Genomic DNA, 13,838 nt, shown 5'->3' on the forward strand with positions numbered 1-13,838 from the left:
CAGCACTGTAAAGCACCAATGTAAACAGTGCCCCAGCACTGGGAGCTACTCCTCTTGTTGAGGTGTGTTTTTTTCTTTTTTTTTTTTTCCTCTCTCCCAGCGCTGCACCATGACCACACAAGGCATCTTAAAGCGCTGCCGTGTAGACTAGCCTGAGCTTCTTACGTGTCTTACTGTAAGACTGTCCTCTGCAATCTACTCTTGAATTGGACTGTCATGAGTTAATCATCTCATTTTAGCATAACTCAATAGAGTGCAACTGCTATACAGACCAGCAGTTGAGTTTTCCACGCTCGCTGTCACTCCATGTCTGCACCAGCACTTGATTCGGTCATGAGACACACAGATATCTGATGCATATCCTGTGGTTCATAGTGTTATAACTCACTGCCACAGGATGTTGTGGGGCAATTTGTCAGTTCCCCTGAGAGATAGTCTAGGCCTGGGAAATTCATTTCTTGGAAAGAATGGAAGGTGCTGTGCAGTTACCTCCTGGTCCTCTAAAGTATGGCTCCTTCTCATCCTGCCAACCAGTACTGACAGCTGCTGTTTTTTTATGGATGCAATGTTCCTTTGACATGGCTCTGCAAAAGCAACCACCAAGAGAGATTGTTCTTTCTTTGAGAGAAATATTATAACTCCTTAACTGACTTTTATGTGCAACGTTTCCATGCACAACCTAAACTTTGTTTCAAATGATGATTGGAAATGAGCAAAATGTATTTGAAATGTAACCATGCAAAAAAGAGGAAATTAAAAAGGTTCATAAACATAACGTCGTAACTTGAAGATACAGTTTGAATTGTGTTAAGTGTTCTAAAGGATGCAGTAATATGCAGCATGTCAAAGACTGATGCCTTACCCTTCAAAGAAGCAAAGGGCTATAAATTATATGCATCTGTGGGACAGTGGCTTGGAGATACAGAGAGAGATTCTGAAGGGCAAACTGCGCTCTGTGCAGGGGAACAGTGAATGTTCGACTATTCAAGGGTATTATCTGTCTGAACCACCAAGTTGTAATGGAGGTCATGCGTGGCTAGCTAGTGATGTACATTTTCATTTAGCTGCATTTACGCTGTTATCCTTGAGTGTTTTAGTGATTTCTCTATTTATTTTTTTCTAGTATATTTGGGGTGTGATTGTGGCCCAGCATGGAATGGCGGGGAAGTCAAAGCAAGGATACAGAGGGGACCCCAAATTGTCTGATTCTACCAGGACTCCTGGGGAATGCATGGTCCATTTGCTTTTCTATCCATTCCGGGAGTGTTAGGCAAGGTTACAATAATGTGTTTTATATGTTGCCCATTATTATACAAATATTTTCCAAACTGGTAGGTAGATGCTGTGTGTACAGAATAGCTACAGGGTTTAGGGCATCATATTTCCTTCCTTTAGAGAAGGTGACACTCATAATAGCAACTCTGATCTTTGCAAACTGATCCACTGTCACTGAAAGTAACACTATTATTAAGACTGCAACATTCAGTACTTTAATCCCCAAAATGATCTCCCTTAACTCTTATTTGAAGTAGAATGTCCTCTGCATCATAAATTTAACACTTATATTTAGGAAAAAAGAGCATGAAACATAGCCCTTCTGATTTGTCTACATTTGCAGTGTTAAATTTATGATGCAGAGGACATTCCTCTGCAGAGGAATTTACTTCATATAATATGCACCTTTGCTGCACACTATATTTAACAGACTGAAGTTACAAGAAAGTTTTTTTGCTGGGGAAACTGTGCATCATAGGCAGAGGTCTAGTGAAGACCCTCTAAATCAATTCCTTGCTGCAATTGATTCCAGCAGTATGGCTCTCCCCATAGTGAAGGCCAGACCTGTGGGTCTCTTCTCCAATTAATTATTTGTTTGGTGAGAGAGGAAGAGGTGGAGCATAGAGAAAAAGATAAACCTGATAAAATGTGATTTTTCTATTTAGCCAAGAACTAGAAGACATGAACATTTGTTTGCTTTATTAATTAGAAGTATGTAGCTCATCTAAAGCATCCTAATTGCTGTAAGCAAACTGTTTTGGTGCCAGGCCTCAGGCTCCATAAATAGCTGTATTTAATTGAACTTAAAGCTCAAAAGAAAAAAAAAATCCAAGGGCTTTGTGGAAATTGTGGTACTATTGTCCTGTTCCTGTTTGCAGTAAGGAGCATAAACTGTGCCTTGAACTTTAAAAAATAGCAATTCTCAGATGAATGTCTAATTTATCATATGCCAGCAATGCCCTTCTGCTATGTACATCGGCCAAACTGGACAGTCTCTACGGAAAAGGATAAATGGACACAAATCAGACATTAGGAATGGCAATATACAAAAACCTGTAGGAGAGCACTTCAACCTCCCTGGCCACACTATAGCAGACCTTAAGGTGGCCATCCTGCAGCAAAAAAACTTCAGGACCAGACTTCAAAGAGAAACTGCTGAGCTTCAGTTCATCTGCAAATTTGACACCATCAGCTCAGGATTGAACAAAGACTGTGAATGGCTTGCCAATTACAGAACCAGTTTCTCCTCTCTTGGTTTTCACACCTCAACTGCTAGAACAGGGCCTCATCCTCCCTGATTGAACTGACCTCGTTATCTCTAGCTTGCTTGCTAGCACACATATATATATACCTGCCCCTGGATATTTCCATTACATGCATCTGAGGAAGTGGGTATTCACCCACGAAAGCTCATGCTCCAAAACGTCTGTTAGTCTATAAGGTGCCACAGGATTCTTTGCTGCTTTTACAGATCCAGACTAACACGGCTACCCTCTGATACTTGACACCATGCAAGGCACTGCATTTAGCCGTATGGAATGGAAATCCATCAACCTCATGAAGAAACTTGCACAAATACAGACAGATATCATCTTCCTTTCCAAATGCAAACGGATGGACATCATACCAAATGGACTAAAGGTAAAAAATCCACTGCTATCTACATACTACACAGACCACAGTGAGAGATTGTCATACTCTATCAAAAAAACTGAGGAACCACCTGATCAGCATCCTATACAGCAAACAGGAAAACATCAAAAAGAGCTCTCCAACCTGGAGACTCTCATTAATAACCAAACTTCTATACAAACGGACTTCACTAGAATAAGACAGGAGATCTACATTACTCACTTCACCTCTCTTCAAAGGAAAAAGGACTGTAAGCTGTCTAAACTCCTACCTGCCACATGGGGCCACAACAGTGGTACCCCTAACCCACCCAGCAATATCGTCAATCTATCCAACTACACACTCAGCCCAGAAGAAAAGTCTGTCCTATCTCGGGGACTCTCTTTCTGCCCTGCCACCTCCACCAACATGATACAGTTCTGTGGCGATCTGGAAGCCTACTTTCGCCGTCTCCGACTCAAAGAATACTTCCAGGACAACACTGAACAGTGCACTGATACGCAGGTGCCCTCCCACCAACAGCACAAGAAAAAGAACTCCACATGGACTCCTCCTGAGGGTCGAAATGACAGCCTGGACCTATACATTGAATGCTTCCGCCGGCGTGCACAGGCAGAAATCGTGGAACAACAACATCGCTTGCCTCACAACCTAAGTCATGCAGAACGCAATGCCATCCACAGCCTCAGAAACCACCCTGACATTATCATCAAAGAGGCTGATAAAGGAGGTGCCGTTGTCATCATGAACAGGTCTGACTATCAAAAGGAGGCAGCCAGACAACTCTCCAATACCAAATTCTACAGGCCACTTCCCTCAGATCCCACTGAGGAATACACTAAGAAACTACAGCATCTACTCAGGACACTCCCTACACTAACACCAGAAGAAATCAACATACCCCTAGAGCCCCGACCAGGGTTATTCTATCTACTGCCCAAGATCCACAAACCCGGAAATCCTGGACGCCCCATCATCTCGGGCATTGGCACTCTCACTGAAGAACTGTGTGGATATATGGACTCTCTACTCAGACCCTATGCCACCAGCACACCCAGCTATCTCCGTGACACCACTGATTTCCTGAGGAAACTACAATGCATTGGTGACCTCCCAGAAAACACCATCCTAGCCACCATGGATGTAGAGGCTCTCTACACAAACATCCCACACACAGATGGAATACAAGCTGTCAGGAACACTATCCCTGATGATGCCACAGCACAACTGGCTGCTGAGCTCTGTGCCTTTATACTTACACACAACTATTTCAAATTTGATGACAATATATTATCTCCAGATCAGTGGCACTGCTATGGGCACCCGCATGGCCCCACAATATGCCAGTATCTTCATGGCCGACCTGGAACAACGCTTCCTCAGCTCTCGTCCACTCACACCCCTTCTCTATCTACGCTGCATTGATGACATCTTCATCATCTGGACCCATGGGAAGGAGACTCTGGAAAAATTCCACCATGATTTCAACAGCTTCCACCCCACCATCAACCTCAGCCTGGACCAATCTACACGGGAGGTCCACTTTCTTGACACCACGGTGCAAATAAGTGGTCACATTAACACCACCCTATATCGAAAACCCACCGACCGCTATGCCTACCTTCATGCCTCCAGCTTCCATCCCGGGCACATCACACGATCCATTGTCTACAGCCAAGCACTGAGGTACAACCGCATCTGCTCTAACCCCTCAGACAGAGACCAACACCTACAAGATCTCCACCAAGCATTCTCAAAACTACAATACCCGCACGAGGAAATAAGGAAACAGATCAACAGAGCCAGACGTGTACCCAGAAGCCTCCTACTGCAAGACAAACCCAAGAGAGAAACCAACAGGACTCCACTGGCCATCACATACAGCCCCCAGCTAAAACCCCTCCAACGCATCATCAAGGATCTACAACCCATCCTGGATAATGATCCCACACTTTCACAGGCCTTGGGTGGCAGGCCAATCCTTGCCCACAGACAACCTGCCAACCTGAAACATATTCTCACCAGTAACTGCACACCACACCATAATAACTCTAGCTCAGGAACCAATCCATGCAACAAACCTCGATGCCAACTCTGCCCACATATCTACACCAGCGACACCATCACAGGACCTAACCAGATCAGCCACACCATCACTGGTTCATTCACCTGCACATCCACCAATGTAATATACGCCATCATATGCCAGCAATGCCCCTCTGCTATGTACATCGGCCAAACTGGACAGTCTCTACGGAAAAGGATAAATGGACACAAATCAGACATTAGGAATGGCAATATACAAAAACCTGTAGGAGAGCACTTCAACCTCCCTGGCCACACTATAGCAGACCTTAAGGTGGCCATCCTGCAGCAAAAAAACTTCAGGACCAGACTTCAAAGAGAAACTGCTGAGCTTCAGTTCATCTGCAAATTTGACACCATCAGCTCAGGATTGAACAAAGACTGTGAATGGCTTGCCAATTACAGAACCAGTTTCTCCTCTCTTGGTTTTCACACCTCAACTGCTAGAACAGGGCCTCATCCTCCCTGATTGAACTGACCTCGTTATCTCTAGCTTGCTTGCTAGCACACATATATATATACCTGCCCCTGGATATTTCCATTACATGCATCTGAGGAAGTGGGTATTCACCCACGAAAGCTCATGCTCCAAAACGTCTGTTAGTCTATAAGGTGCCACAGGATTCTTTGCTGCTTTTACAGATCCAGACTAACACGGCTACCCTCTGATAATTTATCACAGCTTTGTGGTGTTAATGCAAGATTCAGGAAATTTTGGGAAAGTATAATAAACTGCTCTGCTGTTACAAGTGTAAATTTATACATGGTTTGTTTTTTTTTTAATTGGTGAGCAAGTAAGTTTTATCTACCTGCCCTTACATGAAATAAGGAAGTTTTTACATGCCTGAATGGACTGTTGATTGCTTGGCTATTTTATGGGTCTGAAGTTTTTTCTATGGGCTCATTGCCAGCTGTATTTTTCAGTGAGTGCTCTTTTACTAGAGCTTTATAGAGATGGACCACTGGAGGTTGGAAATACTAAGTAGCTGACAGTTGAGGAGAATTGGAATGTTTCTACATAAATATTCGTCTTAGTTTGGGATTGCACCTTATTAAATATTGGGACCTACCACGTTGGTAGATTGTCTGATAGTAGCTAATTGTTGTTGAACTGCTCTTGTATATATTAGAATGTTTATTCAAAAATCTCAGTGCGGTTTCATGCTCATAACTATCTTAAGACATACTCAAAACAGCATAATCAACTCTAGTTTAAAAGGTTGTGACTAATTAGGGAATTTGCTAAGTAGATAGATATTTTAAAACAAGTGGCATTTACTGCATATCTGTGTGATGAGCCTTTCTAAAGATGTTTTGTTCTTAGCTGCTAGGAAATCCTTTACTCCTGACAGATTTGCTGAATGGATTTTACTGCCAGTCACTTAAGTTATTAACCTCTGAAATTAGGATCTCTGTGGCAGAGAGCTCAAAACGAAGGACAAACAGGACACCATGTAGTGTCATAGGATTCCTGCTCTCTATCCCTACAGTCTCTTTGGGGAAATACTAGGGAGTGCCAAACATTAGACACTTATCACTGAATGCCAGAAGAAGCAGGCTTTGCAATGTCTGCTTTATTTTGGCATCCTGATAGAATGAGGTGTGAAAAGGAGGACCAACAATTTTTTTGCTTTGAGCTACTCACTAACCAGGCTGCGTTCTTGAACAGTAAAGCTGTGTATTCATTGGGAATTTTCATCAATTCCCGCAAATGCTAGAGAGCCATTGAAGTCGCCACAGTGCAAACCCCAAGTGGAGGTAAGGAAAGACGTAATTTGCTCCATTGGCGCGTGCCCTTGCGTGAAACTGTATCAATTGGGAATTTGCCTGAATTTGAGCAGTATAGAGAAGAACCTACATTTCAGTCTCAAATTGTGGTATTAAGCAGGGATTTCAGATGTGAAAATGGATGGTGGAGAGAACTGAAGTAATTTACAAGTTTAATTTTGCTTAAAATACAAATGAAGGTGTCAAGGTTTCTTTCCCCACTTTGAACTTTAGAGTGCAAATGTGGGGACCTGCACGAACACTTTTAAGCTTAATTACTAGCTTAGATCTGGTACGCTGCCACCAGCCAGAAATTCAGTGTCTGGCGCACTCCCTGTCTCTCTCCTCTTCCCCCCCCCCCCGCCCGCACTTTCACCTCCCTGGGCCGCCTTGAGAGGCTTCACCAATTCCGTGGTGAACACAGATCCAAACTCCTTGGATCTTAAAACAAAGAGGAATTAACCACCCCCTCCTTTCCCCCCACCAATCCCTAGTGAGTTCAGACCCAGTCCCCCTGGATCTTAAAACAAGGAAAATCATTCAGATTCTTAAAAAGAAAGCTTTTAATTAAAGAAAGAAAAGGTAAAAATTATCTCTGTAAAATCAGGATGGAAAATGCTTTACAGGGTACTCAGATTCATATAGACCAGAGGGGACCCTGCCCCCTTAGATTCAAAGTTACAGCAAACAGAGGTAAAAATCCTTCCAGCAAAAAGAAACATTCACAAGTTGAGAAAACAAACATAAGAGTAATCCACCTTGCCTGGCTATTACTTACAATTTTGAAACATGAAAGACTGATTCAGAAAGATTTGGAGAGCCTGGATGTACGTCTGGTCTCTCTTAGTCCCAAGAGCGAACAACACCCAAAACAAAGAGCACAAAGACAGACTTCCCTCCACCAAGATTTGAAAGTATCTTGTCCCCCTATTGGTCCTCTGGTCAGGTGTCAGCCAGGTTTACTGCGCTTCTTAATCCTTTGCAGGTAAGAGACATTAATCCTTGACTATCTGTTTGTGACAGAAGGTTTTTAATGTATCCTATGTAATGCATTACAGTATTTACAACAGTATTGTTGTAACTTGATGATTTTGTGAATGTGGTGGATATATTCTCTGATTATTTATTCCCTACAATGAAGGCATTTTGCTTGTTAGTGCTGAAATTTATCTACACTTACACATGTGCCCAAGAGAAGAGGGAAGCCTGGACATGCATCTTTCTCTTGTCTTTCTTCATGTCTGAGTCACTTTGACTCTTGCCAAAATATCATGGGTCAATTTCACAACATACTTGACTGAAGTGAATGGAGCAGTATGCGTGTATGCCAACTACATGTTTTTCCTCTCTTCTATCCAGGTGCATGATTTAAAAAAAAAAAATCCTGCAGTAAGAGAGAGTGATGTCTAAGTTTTAAAAAGCCATCAGAGATTTTATTTCAACTTCTGATTTCTGCTTCAGGTTACATCATAAGTGTTGTGCTCCTAACCTTACCTAGACAACACCTGGTTCAGCTCTACTTGTACTTTCTGACTGCACTGCTGCTGTATGCTGGGCATCAGATCTCCAGGTAAGAATATGAGAAATTTTTCACAGGACTTGGTTTTCAAATCTGGAAAGATAATATAATTTAATATTTTGCCAGTAGTAGCCATACACAGAGGGAAAGGTCTGGTTTTTTCATTTAGCTGTCTGGAATATATCCTGTTTTTCCATATGTTGAAAAGAAGTTACAGGATTAACGCAGATTCTGCTCCATTTCTGTTGGAAGATGTGTGAGGCCTACTCTTTTAATTGACTTCAGTGGGAGTTGAATCAGGCCCATAAAACTTTTATTTTAAAATCCCCTATCAGTCTTCCCTAGCCATCACAGGGGGTCTCTCTCCCATCCAGTATGAAAATACATTGCGTTTGTGATGGACATAATTTCTGTTGGACCAAGAAGAGAGAGTACCTGCGTCTCTCTGACTTTCACAAATGTTTTACTAGGAGGAGAAGACGTATTGTTCCTTTCAACTTGCTGGTACCTAGATAGGGGAGAAAATGTGGAATAATGAGCCATAGAGAGGTATAAGTGTAGAATAATAGCGTTGAAAGCTTTTAATACTGGAATATTAATTTCTTTATCATAAACTATGTTGTCCATTATTTTACTTTAATAAATCAGTAGTTCTGATTAGAAATCTTACAGTAATAAATAAGCACACCAAATGCGTGTGGGTCTAAAATGTAAAGTGAGACGCAGTGGACAGGTCGGAGGCGATACAAACAACCAAAGTAAATCTTTCATTTATTGTTTTGGTGTTGCTGAATATATTTAACCCAAAATAAAAACAAACTCATTTTGATTAAAGGCTTGGATTGGAGCCTGAAAAACTATCATCTTTTTAGGAGGCTTCCCTGAGAAATATCTGAAGTGTGGAATTGGATCTGATCCTTTTGATACCCAGTGGTGGAAAATATTTGAAAACATCATATTAAACTGATTTGTATAAAATGGTAGGTTTGTTATTTAAGTGGTAAAATTGTTGTTCCAGCAAATGCTTTGAAACTGCCCTTTTGGCTAAATCTGTTCATTGTCAAGGAAAGTTTTAAATAAATGTTTTGGGGCAGTTATAAAGTGTTGATGTCATGGCTGTTAGGGTTTCTTTTAATGGTGTTCTGAATGTGGGGAAGAGGATTGTGGCCTCATACTTCCTGGGTAGGAAGGAGGGTGGCTTCCTGATTATTCCCCTGGGAATCCTGAGCTTTTCTAGCTGTAGTTTGCAGATATTTGTCCTAGTATTTTAAAGACTTTATTTACTTATTAGAGAAAGAAGCTTAACTTTCGTTTTAAGATCCTGTGTTTAAATCAGAATAAGGATGCTAATATGACATCCTAAATGTGCATGCTCTCTCGGGTGTTCATCAGATGCAGGTGGGCTTTTGGTCCAGAGGGCATGGAGATAGAAGATTCAGAATGAGTGCCTTCACTTCTGCAGCCTTGTGCTTTGGTTTTTTTAACCTGAAAAAAGGGGAAAGAGTGCATAAACTTCAATTTATATACAGTCTTGGGTATGGCTGCCTACTGAAATTTTATTCTGATTATTTTTTCACTGTAATTTTTTAATTTTACCATATCAGCTTATGAATATTGTGACATTTAAAAGTCATGAAAATGTATTGCTGTATTTGAACCATTAGTGTATTGGTACTTGGCTTCACAAATTTATTAGGGTATGGCTACATTTGGAATTTCAAAGCGCTGCCCCGGCAGCGCTTTGAAGTGTGACTGTAGTCAGAGCGGCAGTGCTGGGAGAGAGCTCTCCCAGCGCTGCATGTAAACCACATCCCTTACGGGTGTAGCGTGCAGCGCTGGGAGCCGCGCTCCCAGCGCTGCTGCCCTGATTACACTAACGCTTTACAGCGCTGTATCTTGCAGTGCTCAGGGGGTTGTTTTTTCACACCCCAGTTGCAGCGCTGTAAAGTGTGAGTGTAGCCAAGGCCTTAGAAAATTCCTAATGAGTTAATACACAAGATTTTCATTTAAATGTAGTTAGGACTGCAGATTTGCCATGGCATTTTTATCAAAAATCATGGAGTTGCCCCGTCCTCTGGGATTAGGCCTCTCTTCCCGCTCTGGGTGTTGTGACCTGATGCACAGAGTTGCTGCATTTACTCAGGTTTGTCCTGGCTGCCTCTCTGTTAGGGCCAAATCTGAGCAGTGCTGTAACTTTGTTCACCCGATCACAATGCCTCTCACTTGAATTTGACCTGGCTGCTCCCCTGTCATGATGGAGGGTTGACCAGGCCAAGCCAAACTTGAGCAGCGCTGCAACACTGTACACCCAGTTCACCTCCCTGAGCATTGCAAGCCCAGCCCCTTGGAGCAGGAGCTGTCACAGCAGGGAAATCACACGCATTCACATGCATATGCACACAGAGCTTGGACAAATGGGAAAATCATGCTGTCCGTGACTGTTTTCTCCACTGTGACAAACCTATAACCCTAATTTTTCACTGTCACTAGCATTGCACAGAGAACATGCTCCGTTTTAAAAATAAAATTGGATTAAATCAACAGTTTAGTAGTAGAGCAAAGTCTAGCCACATGAAGAGCTGTGTTGGGGTCCTGAGTTTGCTAGGAGGGCTAAAATGTGGCTTACTGACATTCTTGAGTGAATCTACCCAGTCCCCTGGAGCAGTACGGTCTGGTTTTTGTGGGAGTTGGGTCCAGTCATCCTTGACTGGTGGCAGGCTCCCCACAGCAGCCTATGGCAGTAATAATGGGAAGACCACCACTCTTAGCACCCCCACCCCAAAAAAAGTTTTCAGATTCAGCCAGGGTGTTTCACAATAAAAGAACAGTATGACGTTGAAGTGTGACTAATGTATACACGTGCTCTGTACTGTACATATTGCCGCTTTATTGAGCATCCAGCTTGCTTTTTATATTGTCTAGTAGACGTAATGTACTAAAATTACAAGAAACAGGTATTTAGACTATTCAAATAGTCTAACAGTGTTGCTGTTTAGTTTTAAATGGTTTGAATATCTTGGTATTGAATCTACTGCAGTTCATTAGCTGGCATGCTGTTTAAGATGGGTGAGGAAGTAATGCTGGGGAGCTGTAAACAAAGCATGGTTGACAGACAACTTAAAATGTGGAACAGCAGGATTTACTTAACATCAGCTGGCATTCTTGACAATGTGCAGCCTTTTGGAATTTTTGAATCACTGGAGAACCTCTGTTTCCAGTGCTGCTGTTCTACTTCAGGAATAACTTGTGGTTAAGACACAGGACTAAGAGTCATGACATCTGGGTTTTATTGTTGGCTCTGGTTTCAGATTTTCATGTTTTTGTGTGACCTTAGGCAAGTCATGTAATTCCTGATGCCTCAGCTTTCCTGTCTGTAAAGTGGGGTGATGTTAAGAGGGGGATTGAAAGTTGATTCAAAACTATTTGTAAAGCATTCGGAGATGCACTGTCCGAACACAAGGTGTAAAACATAGTAATGTGTTTTAGTGAGAACAATCACCATCATGGTAACTCCTGAGTGTCCGTGAAATGAAGGCAATAATAAAGGATAGGTAATAGGACAGAAAATATCATCATGCTGCTGTATAAATCCATGGTTTGCCAGCACCTTGAATACTTGTGCAGTTCTGGTCACCTCATCTCAAAAAAAGATATATTAGAATTGGGAAAGGCACAGAGAGAGGCAACAAAAAGATTAAGGATATGGAACAGCTTTTGTATGAGGAGAGATTAAAAAGACGGACTTTTCAGCTTGCAAAAGAGACTAAGGGGGGATATGATAGAGGGCTATAAAATAGTAACTGGTGTGGAGAAAGTGAATAGGGAAGTGTTATTTACCACTTCCCATAACATAAGAACCAGGGGTCACCCAATGAAATTAATAGGCAGCGGGTCTAAAACACAAGAAAGTATTTCTTCACACAACACCGTCAACTCATGTGGAACTCATTGCCAGAGGATGTTGTGAAGGCCAAAATTATAATGAGGTTCGAAAAAGAACCAGATAAATTGATGGAGGATAGGTCCATCAATGGCTATTAGCCAGGATGGTCAGGGATGAGACCCCATGCTGAGCATCCCTAGCCTCTCATTGCCAGAAGTTCGGAGTGGATGATGGAGTGGGGGGTGTCGCTCAGTGATTGCCTGTTCTGTTCGTTCCATCTGAAGCACCTGGCATTGGCCACTCTTGGAAGACAGGCCAGTGGGCTAGATGGGCCATTGGTCTGAGTCAGACTGGCCGTTCTTATGTTCCTATCTAAGCTAACCTGAAAGGCAGATTCACATGCCCCCTCATGGAAAAATAGATTTCTCTATTTTATACACAGTTACATCAGCCTCTTGCACAAACCATGCTATTATACAATCTTTCCCTGGAAATTTCACTGGGATGTGTGCTTATGTTAAAGAAAGGAACCCTGCATCATTTCATACGCCTTGTTTTCCTGTTGTGCTGTGGTTCTGTCCCACAACTGGCAGTATTGAGAATTATGGGATTCCAATGAGGGAGGAAAATTACAAGCAGATACTATTCATTATATCTAACTTCATTTGTTTTTAATATGACACAAGACATGAAATCTAGAGTTGTTTTTTGGTGGGATTGTTTGACGTTAATTGAAGAGACTGATTAGCCAAAGTAAATGACAGTGGCATGACACAATTAGGCCAGATAACTGCTGTGTGTTATGGCAGTTGACTACAAACCACCTTTGTTAAAAATGGAAGAGCCTTTCATACATGTATGAGAATATAAGCATTATTTGAATTGTCCCTTTGTTTAGAAATATAGATTATTCCTATGACTGACTTAGTCATGGGTATTTTTAGTGAAAGTCATGGGCAGTAAATTAAAATTCACGGCCCCTGACCTCCCATGACTTTTGTACTATATACCCCAACTAAATTTTTGGGGTAGGAGGGTGACCTGGGGGCACCGCAGGTGCTGGGGAGGGGATGGCCGAGGATGTCATGGATGCTGGAGGGGGGGGCAGTTGGAGGGGCTGGCAGGCTCTCTACCTGGCTCCACACCTCCCCAGAAGCAGCAGCTTTCCCCTTCCTCAACGTCTAGGCGGAGGTGTGGCCAGGCAGCTCTGCGCGCTGCCTCTACCCTGAGTGTTGGCTCTGCAGCTCCCTGGTCATGCCGCCGCCTAAGAGCTGAGGGATATTTCTACTTCCAGGGAACCCCCACCCTGAGGTAAGTGCCGTACAGAGCCTTCACCACCTCTTTTATGCCTCAAATCCCAGCCCTGAGCCCCCTCCCACACCCAGATTCCTGCTGTGGGGAAGGTGCAGTGGCCCAAGACTGCCCCAGCAGCGACTGGTCCGGAAGGGAACCAACCTGCTCAGGTAGCCCCCGGGCCAGCGGCATCGGTGGCTGCAGAAGTCATGGAGGTCCTGGAAAGTCACAAAATCCGTGACCTCAGTGACAAACTAGCAGTCTTAGTTGTTCCTAGTTGATTGTGAGTGGCTTTCTTTTTAACTTTCCAACGTGGATTGGCTTTAGAGCTGCATTCCCAGCAGCAGTGAATCTGGAAATCTGATTTTAGCTTTATATTTGTCC

The 13,838-nt window shown here is 42.8% G+C and overlaps 1 protein-coding gene across 4 annotated transcripts in view; it reads left to right on the forward strand.

The window, feature by feature from the left end:
* RNF145 (ring finger protein 145) overlaps positions 1–13,838 on the forward strand; it is a 69,739-nt gene that overhangs the window by 20,649 nt on the left and 35,252 nt on the right. For all 4 annotated transcript variants that reach the window (XM_050961288.1, XM_050961289.1, XM_050961290.1 and 1 more), the window contains one exon: positions 8,221–8,329. In XM_050961288.1, coding sequence (XP_050817245.1) covers positions 8,221–8,329 — 109 coding nt within the window. The remainder of the gene's footprint in view (positions 1–8,220; positions 8,330–13,838) is intronic.

This window comes from Gopherus flavomarginatus, chromosome 7 (genome assembly GCF_025201925.1).
Source record: "Gopherus flavomarginatus isolate rGopFla2 chromosome 7, rGopFla2.mat.asm, whole genome shotgun sequence".
In the NCBI taxonomy this organism is placed as follows: Eukaryota; Metazoa; Chordata; order Testudines; family Testudinidae; genus Gopherus; species Gopherus flavomarginatus.